We start from the raw sequence: 22,399 nt of genomic DNA, 5'->3' as shown, positions 1-22,399 counted from the left end.
GTTCAGCTCACTTTTAACTAAAATTAATTCAACTAAAATCAATTCGGACAAAATCAATTATCAGAAGAAGGAAAATCGAGGTAGGAAAAGGAAGATAGTTTCTGATGAAAAACATTGTGACAAAGAGAAGAAAAAGGTGAAGAAGGAGAAGAAAGACCAAAGAGAAGAAAAAGGAGAAAAAGGAAAAGAAGAAGGAGAAGAAAATGCTGGAAAAATGAAACTTGATTGCATGCATAAGGTGACATCACTTGATCTCTTTGCTCTTTCAAGTTATTGTTATGCATGTTATTATTAATAAGGTACCCTCAAAGAGGTTATTACTATGAGACTTGATTGCATGCATGTCCTTTGTGTTGTGGCAAATGCAATAACAAAGCTTGTTTTGCATGCTTGTCCTTTGTTTTCTGTGTTCTATATTTGATTTGAAATGTGTCGGTGATTCATCATCTTATTCACTACAGGAGACTAAGAACAAGACAGAAACCAACAATGATCATGACATTGAGTTCTCCAAGTATATGCTGAAATACCTTCTTCCATATTTAAGAGAATTAGATCTAGAACAAATGGCTGAGAAGGAGATAGAAGCCAAGATACAAGGTATTTTTTCCTCCAAGACTCTCATCTTGCATCCTTTTTGTTTCTCTGCCTATGCTTTATAGGTCAGCTACGTGTCTCGGTGTCGGACATGTACCGTGTCCGACACTGACACGACACCAACACATATGACTACACTGAATTGTGTGATTTTCTTAAATTATTTGCAGACTCGGTGTGACAGTCTCCATGTCGTGTTTGGTGTCCGTATCCGTGCTTTATAGTAGTTGACTCTTTATTTTAGAATTAATTATATATACATTTTTTTCTTCTTTCTTTTGGATTACATTGTTTTCACTACTTTTATTGCATGCTCTTTTTGTTTAAGTTTGTACTTCAGCTCATCCATGTTTTTGGGATGAATATTACAGGGCTCTCACACTGATGAGCTAAAAATAGATGTAGCAGATTGCTCTAAAGATCAGTGTGCATGCTGGTAGGGACTTATAATTTGGCATATAATTTTTTGTTTTCTTAGCTATTATTCTATTTCTATGTTGTTGTTGACTTGACTTAACACTTCTTTTTGTAGTGACAACTGCCAAAGCTTAATATTTGACTACCACAGAAGCTGTACAAAATGCTCTTTTGACCTTTGTCTTCGTTGTTGCGCTGAACTTCGTCGTGGTGAGCTTCTAGGTGGTGCTGATCCAGTTGAGTTTGAGGTTATCAACCAAGGGCAAGATTATCTGCATGGTGGAAATGAAGAGATAACAATAACCTTAGAAATTGAATCGCATGCTGCCACCAAGCCTGAGATTCAGGAATGGTCAAAATCTGGGTGGCATGCAGGCAGTGATGGTAGCATTCGCTGTCCAAAACCCAATAATGAATGTGATCATGGTTTACTTGAGTTAAGAAGAATGTTTCCGCCAAATTGCATCTCTGAGGTTGTGTGTAAAGCAGAACAACTTAAACAAACCGTTGAACTTGAAGATAAAGAGGAGACTCTTGATAATGGTTGCTCTTGTTTTAAGCCTGTTAAGAAGGAAGATGATATACCGAATGATCGAGAGAAGGTGGCTTTTCGTGAAGATTCCCCTGAAAACTTTTTATACTGTCCTAGGGCTATAGATCTACAAAATCATGAGAAGGATTTAAGACATTTTCAATGGCACTGGAGAAAAGGGGAGCCTGTAATTGTTAGCAACGTCATTGAATCAAGTACATCTAGTATAAGCTGGGAACCGCTCGTCATGTGGCATGCATTTCATCAGTTAAATGATACCAATCACAATTCAGTTTCGGATGTGAATGCAATTGATTGCTTAACTAGTTAACTTGGTGCCAGGTTTGTATAATTTCTTAATCCTGAGCTTCTCAAATGACTGCTTAGTTTTACTAATTTGTTCTTACTATAGGTGTGATGTCCATATGTAGCTGATAATTTCTGAATTTTTATTCGAGTTGTTGATTAAATGCAGGGAAATATTAATGTGAACGATTTCTTTAGCGGGTACACAAATGGTCGCAAGGATAAGCTCGATTGGCCACAGCTATTGAAATTGAAAGATTACCCTCCTAATTTGTTTGAGAAAAGTTTGCCGCGCCATTGTACCGAGCTCATATCTTCCCTGCCATTTAAAGAATATACGGACCCTTTCAAAGCTGCTCTTAACCTTGCTTTGAAGCTGCCTGATAATGTTCAGATGGGACTTACTACATATTTTGCTTATGGATTTTCTGAGGAGCTTGGGCGGGGTGATTCCGTGACAAAGCTCCATTGTGATATGTCTGATGTAGTATGTTTCAATTTTGTCTTTCCTGGACTGTGTTTTCTAGAATGTCTTATAAATAGTTTAATGCTTATATTTTTGTTTCTATTTGAGTATCATATTGAAAGGTGCTGAGTTTATAGGATGTGTACAATGTCTTCGAAGGAAATTGCATTACGAGCCGACAGTTATGAAGTTCCAAATACATGCTTATATTGTTTTCCATCAGATGAATTATCTTTCCTGATTAATTCTTCGATTGTGTTTTATATTTTATGATTTGTGTCTGAGTGCATACTCTATTTGTGGATGATGAAATGTTGTTCTGTTTCTTTACAATTTGGCTTTTTAGGTAAATGTGTTGACTCATATTGCTAAGTGGAACTGGAAACTGAGAGTATTACTGCAATTAAGAAATTGACACAAAAGCACCTTGAGCAAGACAAGAGGGAGCTACTAATTGGTGATAATCAGGATGGAGAGACCAATGTTGACGGGCTTGATAATCTGTCTTCTCCCATGACTGCTTCAGATGAGCAAAATAGTGTTCGAGTCATGGAAAATGAAAGTGGATTATGTGATGCGAAGGTGGTTGATTCAGTTCATCACGAAAATAGTTTAGATGGTGCTCTCTGGGATATTTTTCGGAGAGAGGATGTACCTAAATTGAAGGAATATCTGATGAAGCATTTCAGAGAGTTCAGGCATATCTATTGCTCTCCTTTAAAGCAGGTAAAGTCAGATATGCGGATAAGAGATCTCAATTATCTGTTTACATTTTCCTTCATTTTCTCTTGTTTTCTCAGCTATTGATAACCTATGAAGCATGGATACGGACACCGAATACGACACAGACACCAACACACCGACACTGCTAATAATTTGAGAAAATCACATAATTCTGTGTAATTATATGTGTCGGTGTCGTGTCCGACACCAGGACACGCCTAATCTGAGGCGTGTTCGTGCTTCATAGTTGATAACTAAAATATGGTAGGTTCGCTAGTTATGTATGTATATGTATCTTCTTGAATGACATATTTTGGTAATGCAGGTTTTTCACCCTATCCATGATCAATCATTTTATTTCACTAATAGTCATAAGAAAAGGCTTAAGGAGGAGTATGGTTAGTAGTGGTTATAATTTTTCCTGCGTTGTTTGGTTTGAAGCTTGTACTCATTAAGGAGGCTTAATGAGTGTTGATCCATAATTGAACCATTTTGTTAACAATTCAACATTGACTTGTAGGAATTGAGCCTTGGAGTTTTGTTCAGAAGCTAGGAGCTGCTGTTTTCATTCCAGCTGGTTGTCCCCACCAAGTGAGGAATCTGAAGGTAAATTTTACGTACATGGTTGATTTGTTTTTTGTTTAATAGAGGTGTAAATTTTCCTTAAGGAAGTGTATATGTTGAAAGTATTGATTTCAGATTAAAGAAAAGGAGAGAATAAATATGACTATGGTTAAATACGGTTGAAAAATAACTTGATAACTAAGTATTAAAAACTAACGATTATGCTGCAAACTTCTTAAAAGTTTGAGTGCATCTTGGATCTTTTTGGAGGCTGCATTTGTTTTTTTACAATAACAGCGTGCCGATTAAACCTACAATTGCTTACAAATTACCCTAGCCATTTTCCACTAGCTCATCACTTTTATGTCTTGATTGATTTTCTTTCTAGATAATGTCAATGATATGTTTGTTGCAGTCATGCACCAAGGTTGCACTTGATTTTGTCTCTCCTGAAAATGCTGGCGAGTGCTTGCGTTTGACAGAGGAAATCCGTAAACTTCCAGTAAATCACTGTTCAACAGCAGACAATTTGGAGGTATGCCAGACTGCTTTTCTGGATTTGATTCTGACATGTATACTCTTGTCAATTAATTTTAGATATTGCATCTTTTATTTTGTTATTAGTTTCTTTCTATAATTTGATTATAGCTTAATATTAGTTTCAGAATCCGGGATTGACCTACCAAAATAACTGCCTGATAGGGAGTTTTCAGTATACTACACCTATTGTTGGCACTGTCATGCTGCATTTGTCGTAATCGTTGCACGTTGATTGGGTGAAATGAGTCAAGCATATTATTCACATTTCCTTGAATTAAACATATTTTACCATTAGATTTTAGACTCTGCAAGGTGCTATATAGTCCACTCTAGTAATTGTAATGTAACGTCAATTTACTGGAAAATTGAGGGTAGTAGGAAAAATAAATTTAGTAGACAATTTATATTTTTCTATCTAGTGTACGTATTCTGTATTTCTGTATTTGTTACTGTATTTCTGTATTTGTTTCTGTATTTGTGTATTGTTTTTCTGGTTGCTGCTTCTTTGGTAACTAACAGTTGAAAAAAATGATTATACATGCTTGCTATGCTTGATGCGGTAGAAAAGTTGGAGAAAGCAAGGTTAGTGATTGCAACTTAAGGCGAAAGGTTATCGATCCCTTCAATTACTATTAAAAGCAAAAATTCGCTTTTCAAATTTATTTAATAACTAATGTGTATCTGATATGTATTATAGACCAGATACATTAGTTACTCAATCAATCTAAAAAGTGAACATTTGCTTATAATAGTGATTGTGTGGCTGTACTTTATTTTAGTTTCTTTAGGCTCAAGATTTTGCCTACCATTCAATTTACAGGTCTGAGGAAACCGATGTTCCATGAGATTGGATCTAGTTGGGAATGTAACTCATTTTAAGTTGGTTAGTAAGGTGTTGTGATCTTCAGTTCTTTGTACTGCAACTGTAAGAAATGTTGTGTAATTTGTTCTATCTGGCAAACCTTGATGATATACTTTGGAATTATTGTATGACTTCTAATATCACTTGTATATCCTGTGCTTAATACTTGTGATGGTTAGGTTTATCGGCAGAAGCTAATATTAGTATAATATATTATGATTAAGCAGGGCCGTTCCAATAAAATTGGAGGCTTGGGTCTAATATCAAAAATGGCCCTAAATAAAAATAATTAATCATAATTTAAACAATTGCAAATTAACAATAAGCATTATTTCGATTTTAATTTGTTTGGTTGAATTTTTGTTGTTGAGATGTGTGTGTTTGGCCTAACTTGTCCATTTACTCTTTATTTTTGTCAAATAGGAAGTGTTTAATTTAGACCTACATAACAAAAGAAAATATTAACCTACATGCCAACAATTATACTTATACCCATACAAATAATTGAGGCCCCTATAAATTGGAGGCTCGGCTCCGTAGAGCTCCTTGCGCATGCCAAGGAACGGCCCTGTGATTAAGTCACCAAGTGAAGTGAATTATATTTAGGGTCCGTTTGGATTGACTTGTGATTAAGTCACCAAGTGAAGTGAACTATATTTAGGGTCCGTTTGGATTGACTTGGTTTTTTTTCGATATCTTAGGTACCGTTTGACCAGACTTTTTTTGGGTCTAAAAGCTACTTTAAAACAAAGTTAAAATAAAGCTCTTTAAGAAAAAAGCTAAAGCTGTTTGGTTTATTTTTTATTTTTTTTTAGTTCTAAAGTTATTTTTAATTTAAAAGTTGTTTGGCAAAATATTGTATAAACTTTCAATTTATTATCTTTTTGGTTGTGTCTGGGTTCGAACACGGGACCTTGCATATATTTATATATTTATGCATTGTCTATAAATAAAAAACTTTGAATTCATTATGAATTAACATAATAAATAAAAAAATGTCTAAAATATTTTTTGAAGGGAAAAAATGTTTAAAATATAAAAGATATATTTTTTACAAATACTATAACATGTCTAAGTGAAAGAATACGAGTGTCATGTGCAGTACTGGGCCAACCAACAACAACAAAATTGAATAACATGTCTAAGTTGCACACTAACATGACATTTTGTGTTGGAAATCCTTTTCTACCAATATAACGAATTTGATCTTTAGTAGGAACAATGGCTGGAAGATGTGTTCTATCTATTGCACCAATGCACCCTTCAAAATGAGGCCAATACCTACGATCATTTTTTATCTTAGAGGGAGTTTCTGCAAAGTTAAAATCCGGAGGCCTTACAATTTCCTTTGCTAATAAACATAAACTTTCCAAAACTTCCCCAAACTTTCTACTCACAGTCTCTCTTGATTTTCCGAATTTATTCTGAACATTTCGATTAGTTTCACTATGTGCGCAAGTCCAAAGGAACATAACAATTACCTCCAATGATGTCATTTCTTTAGATGGATGTAACCATCCTTTACTCACCAAAAAATTTTCAAGTTTCAATATGGCACGAGATTCCATCCTAAACATGTTATAACTTTCACCCCTAGTGTTAAGAGTTTCTCGAACCCAAGTCCATCCACTAGAATAAAGAAATCTATTACCTTGCTTTATTAAGTACTTCATGTGATAATCATAAGCGATTGCTGCTGCAACATAGCATATCTTATAAAACCCGCATTTTCTTTTTTTTTACTTTTCTCAAATGCTTATTGATTTGATTAGAAGACATCTGTATGATAATTTTATAACAAGGAAACACATGTGAATACGTAATCATTGAATTAGTTCAAATGCATAAACATAAATCTCAATGCAAAATTCTCAGCCAAATGCTCAATAACAAATACCAAATAAGAAAGGATAATATAGAATTTAATTGAATCTTAACTAAAAGCAAATAGAAAATAAAAAGTTGAATCTAAACTTAAAACTAGATAGTTTTTATTGTCACTCATATTTGTCTCACTGATACTTGTATAGAATCCAGTCTACCAAAGCATCCATAGAATCTTTTAATGACATCAGTAAGATTCTATTATCTTCATCTTTAAGCATCTCCAAAGCATAACTAAATTGTCGATTATTCAAATGTCCTTCCTCCTTCGTACTTTTCAATATTGTAACACAATCAAGAATTGAATATTGTCCACGAACATTAGATGTTGCTGCAATTTCATTCTTCTTAATTTCATTATGACCTTTTGCTGCTTGAACTAATCGCTCAAATGTGTTTCTCATAGTTGTTGCAGTCCCAACCTTGGTCTTACACTTTGTAACTTTCTCACCCATATCTGGTGAAACCTTTCTTTTCTTTCTTGATTTGTTACTTTCCATAGGCATAATATCATCCTCTTCTGATTCAATAATTTCTAGTGGCACATCATCAATAGCATTTTTATTGAATTTGTCACGTATTTCTTCCCATTTCTTATTCTTAAAAGCAATTTCCCGTTTCTCACATTTTCGAATCTCATCCATACAAATGTCAAGTAATACTTTAGTATAAAATGGGTTGTTCCACTTTGCTTTTTTCTAAATTTTCAGATTTAGAAGAAATATTTTCTTTGGTAGTCATAGCTGCATTTATATATAGAATAATAATAATAAACACTTTAGAAGAAAATATCACTTGTGGAAGAATGACATGTGCAATCTAATTTAACCATACAATATAATAAAGCAAGATTAGTTCTTTGACAAGTTTGTCATTTGTCAAGCAAACAAGGGTGGTTTCTTTTTAATGTGTATTTTGTTTTTTCCTTTTCTTTTTCATACTATATGGCATATAAAAAAGAGCAATTCTACATTCCATGATTGAAACAAGTTTTGGATCATATAAATTAGTTTTTTATCATTAAATCAACAAATCTCATCATTAGAGCATATAAAATATGATGAGATTTATTAATTCGATGATAAAAATTAGACTTAAATATATACAAGAGTAACTTAGACATGTCATACAAAAGTCTCAAAGAATAATCTAAATTTATTTATTCATAGTAGTAAATATGAATCTACTATAAATCTCACACACATCATAATGAATAAATAAAAGAATAGAAATTTGAAATGGAACAAAAAAACATGTACAACAATTGGAGAAGAGGTATATACATATATATTGATAATAGAGTAAGCAGATTAAAAAATAAAACATGCATGGAACAATCTAATTATTATACAATACAATAATATACATCTAATAGGTATCAATTATGAGGAATTGAAAAAAGAATGTTATAAAATAAATCGTTAATTTAACAAAACAATGAAAAAAAAGAACCTGGTTGATTTTGGCAAGAGGGTATTCGCAAGGTGCCAGTGAAAGAATTGTGGAACTGCAGAATATATCTATAATATGTATGTGTGTATATTTTTTTTATTTTTTTAATCAAAAAGGTTGGTAGCTGAGAGCTAACCAAACCCCAAAATAAATATAAAAAGAAACATTAGGTAACAAACAAAGGAGGAGGGGACTAGGCCAAAACTCCTTGCCCTAGTTACAAAATCTAAAAGCTGGCAAGCCAGACTTGTTGTGCAAAAAACTATCATTAATAAATGAAGGAACATCAGACCAAATAGATAATGATGTAAGAGATACAGCATGATTGGCTAAGTCATCAGCTACTTTGTTTCCTTCTCTAAAAACATGTGATACCATGCAATTCAATTGTCTGAACAATACCATAGAGTTGCACCACTTGTTTCTTAGCTCCCAAGGAACTTTATCTGGATGTTTTGAAGCCATAAGAACAAGAGCTGAATCAGATTCTATCCAGATGTTATGCCAATTATGTTGTTTAGCAATAGCAATAGCTCGCATGAAAGCGCATAATTCTGCAGTGAAAGAATTAAAGATTCCAAGAGGTTCAGCAAAACAACAAACCGCTTCAGCTTGACTGTTTCTGAAAATACCCCCACAACCTGACATTCCTGGGTTGCCTTTAGATGCTCTATCAATATTACATTTTATCCAAGAGACTGGAGGAGGTTGCCAAATTACTTCTTGGAGCTGATGTGTCTTTGGAGGGAGGATTCTGACATTGAAGTTCTTTAAGATTGTAAAGTCTCTGATAGAGTTGTTAGAAAATTTTGAAGTGTTGTTGCCTGATAGTGATGTATTGGAAGTAATCAAAGCCATGGCAGAAGCACATGATATACTCTTGTCATTAAAACGAGCTTGATTCCTGGCATACCATATGGTGTTAAGAAGATTTATAATGGCAGCCTTGATCACCACCTTACATTGTGGAGACCAATCCAAATCACAAACTTTCCAAAGTTCTTCTAAATAGTTAAAGGTCAGGGACATGTTGATAGTTCTAGATAGCCAAGCCCAAAGAATAGATGCAAATGGACATTGAAAGAAAAGGTGAATTGAATTTTCTGAATTCCTGCAACATAGAGAGCACATGGATGGAAAGTTGCACCCTCTTAGTCTTAAATTTTCATCTGTTGGAAGTTTTTCATGCATTAATCTCCACACAAGCATTGACCTAGAAGGAGGTATGTCTGAACTCCAGATTGTTTTAGCCCAATGCAAGTCCTGATTGTGTTGTAACTTGAAAGAGTAAGCTTCTTTAAGTTGCAGGGTACCTTGAGGAGAATGTTTCCAAAGAAATTGATCCTCTCCTTCCTCAATTGGTATGATGATTGATGTTATAACTTGAAGAATATTTGGAAACATATGTTGAATTGGTTCAGGAATCTGCCATTGCTTATTGTACAAGTAATCACTAACAGTTGACGTCAGAAGAGCAGCAATTGAATCAGGTATGTTGTAAGTTTCAGATAATGGGGGGCCACACCAAGCATCATTCCAGAAATTGATGCTCTTTCCATTTCCTAACAGCCAAATGGAGTTGTTCTTGATCACATTGAATTCATCTTTCATATTGCTCCAAAGAGATGAAAAGATATGGTGCTTGATTGTGGAGTTTTGTCTAAAACCCCTATCTTTTAAAATGACAGCCCAGGATTTTTGAGAGTGCATCATGTTCCAACAAAGACACAAATTAGTAGCACTGTTAAGGCTACATAGAGATCTCATATTGAGACCCCCTTGATTAATTGGTCTGCAAACCTTCTTCCAAGAAACTGAAACAAGTTTCCTTTTTTCACTATCTCCACTCCATACAAAATTTCTGATGCATTTTTCCAGATCTTTAAGAAGTGATGTAGGCCATGAAATGAAAGCTAGAACTCTTACCTTTTAAATAAATCATCATATCATCTGCATAAAAAGAGTGTGAAGGTATATGAGTGTTCCTGGAGCCCTTGATTCTTTCAATTTTCCCATCTTCCACCAACTTCTTGATACTCCTGCTAAGCACATCTTCTGCCAAACAAAAGAGAAGTGGAGATAGGGGGTCACCCTGCCTCACACCTCTGGAACAGTTGAAATATCCATGAGATTGACCATTAATTGAGATAGATAAATAAGTTGATTGTAGTATCACATGGATCCAATGGCAGAAAGAATCATTGAAGCCAAAACTTTTTAACACTTTCAGTAAAAAATTCCACTCCAAAGTATCAAAAGCTTTGGTTATGTCTATCTTCATGGCAATGTTACCACCATATGCTTTGTTATGCAACAAATTTTCAGCCTCCGAAGCTATACATAAACAGTCCTTTATGTTCCTATCATGTATGAATCCCATTTGTTCTTGAGAAACAATTGAAGGCATAATAACTGCAAGTCTGTCTGCTAGAACTTTTGAAATAACTTTGAATTTAAAATTAGCCATTGCAATTGGCCTATATTGGTCTATAGAAACAACATCATTTGTTTTGGGAATAAGAGCAATAATATTTGAGTTGAATCCAGGCAGAATCCATCCTGATGAAAAGAACTCCAGGACAGCTTTGAAAACATCTTCTTTAACTATCTCCCAAAAAAATTGATAAAAATAGGCACCATAGCCATCTGGTCCAGGTGCACTATCTTTTTTCAGAGCGAAGACAGCAGCCTTTATTTCTTGGTGAGAAGGCATCATGGTAAGCATTGTGTTTATGTCATCTGTCACAATATTTGGGATTACTTCCTCTGCAAGCAACTGCTCCTGCAAAACAATGTTAGTACAAAACATATTTTTATAGTATGAAACCACATGATCAGCTATTTGTGTGTCAATGAGCACATGTTCACCAACTTGGAGGGAAGTTATTTTCTTGGTGGATGATTTGATCTTTGCCATTCTGTGAAATTTTTTTGTGTTCCTATCACCTTGTAAATGCCAGTTAATCCTTGCCTTCTCTTGCCAGAACAACTCCTGCCTGTTCAGAGCATCTTCCACAATCTTTTGAGCATTCTTTTCAGCCTCTATAGCAAATTATCTGAGTGCCCATTGATTTGAATTTGTTCTTGAATGTCATATAGTTTCTTTTCAGCTACCTTCACATAGTCATGCACATTGCCAAAAACATCTTTATTCCATGTCTTAAGCTTTTGTTTTAGGATCTTCAATTTCTTATTCAAAACAAACATAGGGCATCCTATCACATTTGTGCTCCAAGCTTCTTTAACAATCTCTTTACAATCAGGATGAAGGGTCCACATCCTCATAAATTTGAAATTAGATGGAAATGATATACAAGACATTTGAATATCCATAAGCAAGGTGAAATGATCTGAGTGTATTTTAATTAGAGCAGAAACAGATATGGAAGTACATAAATCAATCATGGATTGATTGCATATAACCCTATCAAGTCTCCTTTCAGTGAGTCTCTGCCCTTCTCTGCCATTTGTCCAAGTGAAATCCACTCCTCTAGTTGGAAGATGAATAAAGTTGTTGGAATCTGACCAAAATTGAAACTCCTCAATAGGTAACCTTGCAAGGCTAAGCCTGCCTCTATGTTCATGTGCACCCATGATAGAGTTGAAATCTCCAATAAAACACCAGGGCAAGGCATGTTGAGAATGTAAACTAGATAAAGTGTTCCAAAGTAATCTTCTAGTTCTATAATTAGTGGAAGCATAAATAGCTGAACAAGCAAACAACTTATTATCTTCTAACACAGAAAAAAACACCTGCTGGTCATCAGAAGACAAAACCACAGGATCTAAATCTATTCTACACAAGCATCATAAATTAGGGAGCATGTTTTGTCTACTATTAACAGCAAATAGTTTCAAATTTAGATTAACTAACCATCTCCTTGGAAAATCAACAAAATCCATCCAAGGTTCAGAAAGTAAAATGACATCAGGTCTATGTTGCAAAATAAATCTCTTCAAAGCTACTCTTGTGGGTGGATTAGCCAAACCCCTTGCATTCCAATATATACACTTCATTTAGAAGGTTTGGAGGAAACCTGAGACCTGGTTGCATATGTATTTCTGCTTGAATGAATTAATTTCTTTTGAGCTTTTTTCTGTTTTTTTGACAGCATGATTTGAAAACCCTCTGCATCTACATCAGGGGAGGTTTCCACATGTTCCTTCTCTAAGTCTGCTATCAAGTTAACCTCATCATCCACATCCTCAACTAAGTTTTCCCATGATGTTTTAAGAAATTCCATATCCTTCATAACTCTGTCAGGAGTCTTAATGAGATGTGAGCTTCCACTATGAGCTCCATCTTCATTTGACAGATTATCATCTTGAACTTGAGCTTGTGTTGCATCTACAAAAGAACCTTGCATGCTTGAAGATGATGCATCTTTTGTTGCCTTATCTATGTTTGTTTCCCTTTCTAATTCTTCATTAACCTCAGCTTCTAGTTGTTTGTCTTGCTCTCTGAATTCATCACTGGCACTAACAGCTAGACCCTTGCCTTTCTCTTTTGCTACTTGACCATTCTCAACATTATTCACATTCTCTTTATCTTTCTCTTCCTCAATATCTATAACCTCTTTCTCAACATTCGTCACTTCTTTTCCCTTGCCCTGTTCTTGTCTCCCATCCTTTGTCTGGACAAAATCTTTCTTTGATTCCTTTGCTTGCTTCTTTTTCTTTGTAACATCATTTTCTGCCAGTTTTTCATCTTCGCCATACCACTTCTTACAATAGTCAACATGATGATCAATTGTCTTGCAAAATGAACAGAAATCCGGTACATTTTCATATTCTAATTCCACATAGAATGTGAAACCCTTACGTTCTACCAGAATCTTATGCCTTAGGGTTTGTGATATGTCAATATCCACCAAAACCCTAGCAAACTGTCCAAACGTTCTTTCACACATAGGCTTTGCAGTATTGTTGTCAGTGCATATTGGAGAGCCAATACCACTTACGATTGAGAAAATGATATTTTTTTCTCCAATACTCTTGAGCCAATCCATGTATCTTAACCAAGACCTGCGCAGAAGAGTTTTTCTGAAGTTTAGGGTTGAAATCTCTTGTCCAAGGGAACAATTTCAAGAATCCAGGGTTTAGATTCCATGAGGCTGCGAATCTAACCCTTCTAACATCTTCCAAGGTAGTAAAAGTGAATTCATAGTATCCCCTACCTATGAACTGCATCCCCCACACAGAGAGACCTTTCAAGTATTGCGATAACTTGGTTTTTAAGGCAACGACGGTCAAAGGCGTGGAACCCTTTGGCCAGATGATTCTACCGTGTAAATTCAACTTGCATGCATCCATTCCAGCTGAATACTCCTCCTCAGGGATCTGAATAGCAAGACCATCGCCCTTGATCACTGCTTGAGGTAGCTGCGATTGAGGAATATCACAAAGGTTGGTAAGTGCTTGTGCAAAGGTTTTTTGTGGTTTGGGTTGGTTGGTGGTTATTTTTTGTGGTGAAGAATCTAAATCTAAGCATTTCCAAGAGATATTGAAGGTTGCCATGGGTGAAAGGTAGATGAAGAAGAAGGCGGTTTAGGGTTTGGTGGGTTCAGCTTGATGGTGAACAGTGTGCAATAAAATCTCCAGAGCTTCTCTTTCTATCACTAAACATTGCAAGGGTTAAGTGGCTAATTCTCTGTGTGTATATATAATGAGAATAATTGATTTTTTTTTTTCCAATTATAGTTGAAGAAAGGGAATAAAAATATTCTGTGTCATTCATTGACAGCGTGAATAAAAATATTTGCGAGGTTGTAATAATCAAAAGATATTGAAATTAATATATAAGTGATAAGTTTTGTTTTCTCCTACCATTCTTGGTGGTTAAATCCTTTACCTTGCTTGGGAATTATTATGTAACAGGGTAGCTCTCTTTTTTGGTTTTTCCTGTTTTTGTTCCCCGGATTTCTTTGATTGTATTTGATACTATTCAGCTGGGTTTTTAGCATTTCTTGTGCTGAAATATTCAGGCGTTCAGTAATATATTCCATTTTAGCTTCTTCAAAAAAAAAATATATATAAGTGATAAAAAAAATAATAAAATTCCTTAAAAAATAGATAATAAACTTAAATGGAAACTCATTAAAAAAAATTAAATGGACCGATTCAAAAAAAAAAAAAAATGGAAGAAAAAAACATATTGAAAAAATAAAAGAAAAGGTTGCCGGCGTGAGTTGAAGAGATGTGCTTGTGAAATAAATTGGGGAGAAATAGTTTTTTGAAGTAGCATTCAACAACTTTTGGTTGAAGCTCATTCCATTCAATTTGAGTGTACCGGTATAGGATGGAGGTATCTCGGGGTGCCAACCTAGTTGGGATGTCGATGATGTCTCTTGATGTTGTGTCCACTCTCCTAGTTTATCAAAAAAAAAAAAAAAAACATTCTAAAAAAAGTACTTTTTTTCGAAGGTACTTTATTGATATTGTGTTTGGCCTAGCTTCTCCTTAAAAACGTAGAAAAGCTGAAAAAAAAGTCGTGCCAAACGGTAGCTTAGGTCATAAATTTACATTACCAAGCTCGGCTGGATTAACTTGTTTTTGACCTTATGCAAAACAAGATATGCAAATAAATAAATATTTGTGTATTATTTATTATTTATAATTTTTTGTAGTGAAAACTTAGGCATTCACGAAAGAACTTATTTATTTCAATGAGCTATTTTCTGTAAACTCAAAAATTAAAATCTATTAACCTTGATTGTTGTTTGCCATTAATAAGTAATCTTTCAAACAAAAAAAGTACTAGTGTTAAGTCTCAAATCAAGTCAACTATGTTTGATGAAGATACTCGGGTCCATTGTTTTCATTTTAAAAATAAAACATGGTTGGTACTAGTATTTTGTTTTGAAATCCAATTGGTCTATTTATTTCTGACGTTTATTGGGTTACATTTGGGGTATCTGTACTATATACGAAAGAATAAGAGTTTTTGAGCCGACTTTTTTTTTTTTATTATTTTAATTCTCTTAAAAAAAATTAGTTAATCCTCTCAAGATCTCATGTTCGATTCCCTCTGGTGCCAATTTCGGTGGGCAAGTCCATACGGCTTAGAACAGGGCCCCACAAGTGTGTGGTGGGATTGGTCCCCTCGGATTAATCGATCTTGGATCGGATACCAAGTTTTAAAAAAATTAAAAATAAAAAAAAAATTATTCGTATTATAACCTAGAACTATTTCTTTTTAAGGGGTTATTAAATGAATTAGCATCTATCTAATATATAAAGTATATAAATCCTAATTTTCTAAGTAGAAGTAATAATCAAGAACATGTATTTAAATTGAATAGAATGGATGTAAGTATATATTATTAAAAATAAATAAATAATTCAATAAAAATATTATTTAAATTTTCCCTATGAATTTATTAAATAAAAAATTAATATATATGTAGAAGGTGGCAAAGGATAGGAGTTCCAGTAGGGTGCCAACCTAGTTGGGATGTCTCTGAACTTCTTGATTTCTAACCTTCTTCTTGCCTTATCAAAAAAAAAAAAAAAAAATTATTTTTCAAACTTATTGAGGATAAAATTGAAAAACAAATAAATAAGTTCTAGTAGTACCCGACCCCAAACTTAAAATCTTGTTAATTACAAAGAGAAAACTCAAACTTAGTTTCAAATCATAGTAAGTTATAAAAAAATATTTTATCTAACATCTAGAGAAATCAGATGATATTAAGGTTCATAACTTGTGATATGATTTGTAAGTTAGTAACAAAAAAAAAAATAGAGCAGGTTCATATTCTCCGGTTCTAATAATATTTTATACTATTATTATAAAATTGATTATAACAAATTCATTTTCAAATTCTTAAAATGGATAAATGATGTCATCTTTTCAATAATTTTGATAGTATGTATTACGTAAATGAAATCCTTCAGGAAGTTTCATATATCACTATCAAGTGAATCATATAAATAAATTGTAACACATCTTTCATATAATTTGAGCCTTTTATGTGCAACTGAACTTAGTCAAGTATGAAAAAGTTCTTGAATTCACTTCAGGTGAATATGTATTTAAAGAATATATATCTCTTAAAAATAACAGTAGACATTTACCTATTCACTACAAGTGAACATATCAAACTCTCTCTCTCTCTCTCTCTATTATATAATGTGTGTGTGTGTGTGTATTTTAGCATTCTAATTCCCTTTTCGCTGACTTGATCATTATTAGTTCCCTTGAAGATCGAAACTATATGTCTCAAAGATTTCAAAGCCTATTTCGATGCCTTTGAAATCCTTGTCTAAATTCACTTGTTAGAATATCAAAGCTCCACTTTCGTTTTATGAATTGATATATATTTGAGATGATGGATAAACAATTATCAAACCATCCACTTTCGTTTCCACAGTTTGATAATGGTTGATCCATGTTAAAGCGGTGAATTTAGATAAGAAATTAGGGTTACATAAAATTAAGGCTTAGAGCTTGACTTGATTAGGATTATGTTATTTAGACTTATCCAACAATCCCAAGACAAAGAGAAGTCTACTGACTCATATTCATCGTAGACATGGAGAAGAAGAGAGAGAGCATAAAAGTAAATGACAAGAAAGTAAAAGAAAATAAAAGAACTTTTGTTAGAAAGACAATTGTCACTTATTGAATTCCAAGAAAAGATGAATATTTGTGATGGCTAGCTACTCTATTTATAGCATACATTCGACTTAAAATCTAATCAATTACATTACTAGAATGTTACACAAGAAACTGCAGGCTAAAATAGAGTAGCTTAAAATCTAAGCAAAAGTGACTCTGGAGGGTGGCATGGCCGTGCCAAGCTTCTGACTTTGTGGGAGACATATTTTTGTCTCCGAATCTTCGTATTTTCGTACTAAATCAGCTCCAAGTCCCTTTCTTTTGCTCCAAGACTCAATCCATCCAATATTCGTTCCTAAAATATAATAAAATGCAATTTGTAGTAAACTATCTAAAAAAGAAAATAATACTAATATAAAATAAACTTAAATCTAATTAAAACTAAACTAAATAACATATAAAAATGGATAATAAATGACTCATCAAACTCCCCCACACTTGAATCTTTGCTTGTCCTCAAGCAAAAGGCATAAACATGGTAGCACAAAATAATATTTTTATATGACAATTTAATTGAAACACATGTCTCCTCAAGGGCTTTAATTTCAAGCGTACACTAATCACAAACTCAAGTATTTCTTGTAAACCTTATTCAACCCAACAACCAAGTTCCAAGTGTGTGTGTGTGTAGTCCAACCCTATTCTTGCTCCTGTATAAGATAGATATTATGAGGAAATATATTCTAATCCTAGTGCTAAACCAACCAAGAAAAATTCTTTCTTCATTTCATATAAGAGAGATGGGAGTATTTGTGATCTTTTGATTTTTGCCATTTACACCTTTTTGGATATTTTATTTAAGGAAACAACACCTTCACGTAGGAAGTCGGAGGGCCTACCCCCTTCCTCAATCTAGATTCAATGGTGCCCCTTAAAATATCATCTTCACGTAGGAAGTTGGAGGGCCTACCTCCTTCCCCAATCTAGATTCAATGACGCTTTTTAAACTTTCTCAAGATAACATCACCTTCACGTAGGAAGTCGGAGGGCCTACCCCCTTCCCCAATGTAGATTCAATGATGCGACTTTGAAATCAATTTGGCTAATTGGCTATTTATAGACTCCCTTATACTAACTTATACTACTTTTACTTTTGAGAATTTTTAAAGGTCAACGTACCACTAATATTAGAACGCATTTCCTAAAAATACCTATCCACACATTTACTCAAGGGAAGCAACTTGTGCATTTCTCATTGGAGAACTTATTCACTTTAAAACAAGATGTGGGTATATCAGGAAAACTTAAAACACAAGAGTTTACTTTCATGTACAAGAAACGACCAACTAAGAGGAGACAATAAAAATTTTATGTCATGATTTATTTCTTTAAAAACAAGCTACTTAACCATGCCTTTTACAATAAAACAAAACAAAAGAATAAAGTTCGAGGGAGTTTGGAAACACTACGACTAAAGACACTTTATTAGGCTCCCCCCACACTTAGGAGAAACATTGTCCTCAATGATTCAAAATAAGAAAAATAGAAGAAAGAGTAGAGGAAGAAGTAGAATGAGATAGAGATTGAAGAGATAAGGTGAAAGAGAGGAAGAGGAATGCTCACATTTTTATTGAGGTCCATAGGGAGGACCTTGGAGGTGGAAGTGTTGCATCATGTTCCGAAGCATTTGGTTATTCTCTTCGGATATGCGGTTTCCCCTTAGGACATCATTTCTTAGCCCGGATAATTCAACACCTTGCCTTGTTGCTCGGTGCTTATCCTTTGTTCCTCGGTTTGCATCCATGCTCATCTTTCATTGTCGGCATTATGGTCATGGGGCTTCTCTTCATGGTGCATGTTTGTACCTTCCTCTTCACCTTGATTATGCTCTTCATGTACCTGTGATCCATCACCAACATACAACAAATTTGCCTCCACCTCGGTGTTAATCCGAGATGGGTTAGGAAGCAGAAACAAAAGAGGTATACGAAGTTTAAGTGCATAAGTCATGGGTGGATGAAGCTTAATGAAATTCATAGAAAAGAGGGTTTCAATGTTAAGCCTATATATTGTTGCCCTCAATTGGATTTATCCCTTCGTCCTCACCCACTCCAAACTTCCTAGCAATGAAGGTAATGATACCACCGACTACTATCTCAGCTCTATTATCAGGCCCATCACCTATGGAGGAAAGGTAATCAAGTAGGTAGAAGCAAGTATGAACGGGGTTGTTACTAAGCATAGCCCAAAGCATAAAGAGTTCATCCGTCCTAGTTGTTCCTACCTCTTTTCTACCCCAAATGGTACAAGCCATGACTCTTTGAAGGTATCTAAGCACTGGGTTGTGAATGTTACTAGCCTTATTGGCACGAGGATTATATTGTCTTAACCCGGTAATGCGTTTCCAAAAGCGAGCGGGGTCATAGTCTTCCGGCTTAAGATTTTGATTCCAAGAGTCGTGGATGAACCCCGCATTGGCGAAGCCCATCTCTAAGCAAAAGTTTTGAAGAGTCATCTCGTAATCAATATTCAAAAGCCGGAAGAAGACTCTATGATCAGGGTTATCAAAATTCATCCTATCTTTCTTAAATTCAATGGAGCTTAAGAACTCGTAAGTGAAATTTTCAAAACCTTGCATAAGTCTAAGCATATCAACCCATCCTAGATTTCCTAGTAAGCTAAACACATTATCCCTAAGTCCTCGCACACTCAAAGTATAAGAATCGGGATATCGACAAGGGTGTAAAGCTTTAGAGATAAGAATCTTATACCTGTCCCTTTGCATGGTGTCCTTGAAGATTATGCCATGATTCTTTGCTTGTGCCTTCTTCTTTGATTGTGGTCCTCCGGAAGAGCTTGCTCCACCTTTCCTAGATGCCATTATCCTTGACCTTGGTTTGACTTTTTGTGATGTTGGTAAGGGTTGGGTTTTGGGAAAGTTTTTGGTGGAAATGGTTGGTTTAGTGATGGGGTTAAAGGTTAACTGAGTTTTAAGAGTTGAGTTGTGGAAATTGGCGATGAATTTGTGGGCTTTGGATGAGGTTATTGGGGGCTACGAATTTGGATGATTTTTGGTTTGGGTGGGTGAAAGTTGTTTTTGAATGAAGGGTTGTGGTTGGGATGGTTTTTGTGATTGATTGGGTGAAGAAATTATGTGAATTGGTAAGTTTTGAAGGAGATATGAAGGTTTGAAGTTTTGTGGTTATGGAGGTTTTAGAGAGAAGTTTGAAGGTAGAGGGATGTTTGTGTAGGAGAATGGGGGAAGAAAAAGTGTGTAAAACCTTCCTGGAGTCGGGCACGCCGTGCCAACCTTAGCACGGGTCGTGCCAACTTCCTGGAATTTTGATGGTTTTTGGAAAGGCAAGGTCTGGCACGGCCGTGCTGAGGTGAGCACGGGTCGTGCAAAGGTTCTGGACATAGGAGCTTCAAAATTTTCCGTTTTCTTGAATCATACTTGGAGAATTAAATACAAAACAACTTAAAATAACAAAAAACAAACAAAACAAAAGCAGTTAAATGTGTGGGTTGCCTCCCACGAAGCACTCCTTTATAGTCATTAGCTTGATGTTAAGAAAGTGTCCTTAGAAAGGATCAAAGAGGTCATATTGTGTAGATGACGCTAATGAGCGTTCTTTGACATCATGACCTTTAATCATGTTACAAGAATAAAGAGCGGGACCTTTCATAAAATTCTCCAACTTAAATCCTATCATCTCATCACTCACTTGAAAAACAATCCTACCATTCTTAACATCTACTATAGCACCCGCAGTAGCGAGAAAGGGTCGTCCTAGAATTATAGGGCACTCATTGTCCTCATCTATGTCAAGCACCATGAAATCAGTTGGGATGTATATCCCTTCTATTTTAACGGGGATGTCCTCAACATATCCAACAGGTTGGATATCAAAACGATCAGCTAACTTCAATGTTGTTTCGGTAGGTTTCAACTCTCCTATTCCCATCCTTTTAAAGAGGGGTAAGGGAAACAAACTAACACTAGCTCCTAAATCACATAAGGCTCGGTTTAAGGTTTCACTCCCTATCATACAAGGGATGGCAAAACTTCCTGGATCTCTAAGCTTTGGAGGTGGCTTCTTGATGATTGCACTACTTTCCCTTGTTAAAGCTATTGTCTCATTGTGCTCTATAGCCTTTTTCTTTGAAAAAATTTTCTTTAAAACTTGGCGTATAGAGGCATATGAGACAAAGCTTCAGCAAAGGGAATCTTAATGCAAATCTTTTTAAGTGTGTTTAAGAATTTATTGAATTAAGCCTCCAAGTTAAGCTTAGTAAGCCTCAATGGGGAAAGGGCTTTGTTTTTGTCAAGTGGTTTCTCTATCACATCTTTCTCACCTAGAAGCTTAACACTCTCTCCCTTGACACTTTTGGCTTTAGCAACAGTCTCTTCTAACTTACTACCCCCAAGAGAAATAGCTTTGACATGGGCTTTGGGGTTTGTTTCGGTTTGACCGGGAAAGACTCCCAGTGTTTGAGAAGAGGTGGCCACTTGGGAGATTTGGGTCTCAAGCATTTTGGTGTGTGTGGCTATAGAATCTACCTTGGTATTGAGTTTGGAGAGAGAGTCGTTCAGAAATCCCGTTTGGTTTTTGAGCTCTTGAAGTTTTTTATTTTGATTCATCATGCAATTTTCTAACAAAATTTCCAAACTTGATTTCTGAGCCGCTCTCTGGTTGTTTGTATAGCCTAGTGGTGCTACTTGCCCATAGGAACCTTGAGGATTTCTATAAAAATTTTGGTTGGGTCTAGTTCCTTGGTTGTATTGAGCGTAGTTCATTTGTTCAATACCATTGGCAGCACTACCTAGCTGACAATCAACACCTATATGACCAAAAATACCACAGATTTCACAAGGATGAGATGTAGTAGAAGGTGTGACAGCATTAACATTAAGTTTTTCAAATTTTTGAGTTAAGGCATCAACCTTAGAAGCAAGGCGGTCATAATCAGAGACCTTGTACATACCTGCCTCCTTTTTGGAGGGTGTAGAGGTGGTGATGGCTCTTTCGTTGGTCCATTGGCAGTGGTTCTGAGCCATATCTTCAATCAAAGCGTAAGCCTCCATGTAGTTCTTATTCATTAATGCTCCACGTGCAGCTGCATCAACAGACATCTTAGTAGTATAAGTTAGGCCATTATAAAAAGTGTGGACTATGAGCCACTTTTCTAAACCATGGTGGGGACAAAGTCTAAGCATTTCCTTGAAACGCTCCCACGCATCATAGAGAGACTCCCTATCTTTTTGGTTGAACCGCGTGATTTGGTCTCTTAGTTTGGCAGTTTTAGAGGGGGGAAAGAATTGGGCAAGGAATGCTCGCCTCATTTGATCCCATGAAGTGATGGAACCGACTTCTAGGGAATGGAACCAAGGGCTAGCTCTATCACTTAAGGAAAAGGGAAAGAGATGAAGTCTTACGGCTTCTTGGTTCTCTTTTATAGTGCCATTGAGTCTAAGGAAGGAAGAAATATGGAGAT

General features: G+C 35.1%; 1 protein-coding gene, 1 non-coding gene and 1 pseudogene across 2 annotated transcripts; all 3 read left to right on the top strand.

Moving 5' to 3' along the window:
* The first annotated feature begins 214 nt into the window (after positions 1-214).
* LOC120575803 (lysine-specific demethylase JMJ25) lies at positions 215-2,055 on the top strand. Its single transcript, XM_039827019.1, has 6 exons — positions 215-238; positions 462-600; positions 768-772; positions 969-1,033; positions 1,130-1,888; positions 2,022-2,055. The coding sequence occupies exons 1-5, from the start codon at positions 215-217 to the stop codon at positions 1,875-1,877; spliced, it is 981 nt and encodes a 326-aa protein (XP_039682953.1). The 3' UTR covers positions 1,878-1,888; positions 2,022-2,055.
* LOC25479687 (lysine-specific demethylase JMJ25-like) lies at positions 2,016-5,156 on the top strand (annotated as a pseudogene).
* A 16,936-nt stretch (positions 5,157-22,092) lies between these two features.
* Positions 22,093-22,199, top strand: LOC112418414 (small nucleolar RNA R71). The gene has a single exon (XR_003008628.2). It is a non-coding gene; the product is annotated as a small nucleolar RNA R71 (small nucleolar RNA).
* The last annotated feature ends 200 nt before the right edge of the window (positions 22,200-22,399 follow it).

Source organism: Medicago truncatula, chromosome 6, assembly GCF_003473485.1.
Source record: "Medicago truncatula cultivar Jemalong A17 chromosome 6, MtrunA17r5.0-ANR, whole genome shotgun sequence".
Classification (NCBI taxonomy): Eukaryota; Viridiplantae; Streptophyta; class Magnoliopsida; order Fabales; family Fabaceae; genus Medicago; species Medicago truncatula.
Note: the sequence above shows the minus strand (reverse complement) of the source record. Positions and strands in the feature narration are given on the sequence as shown.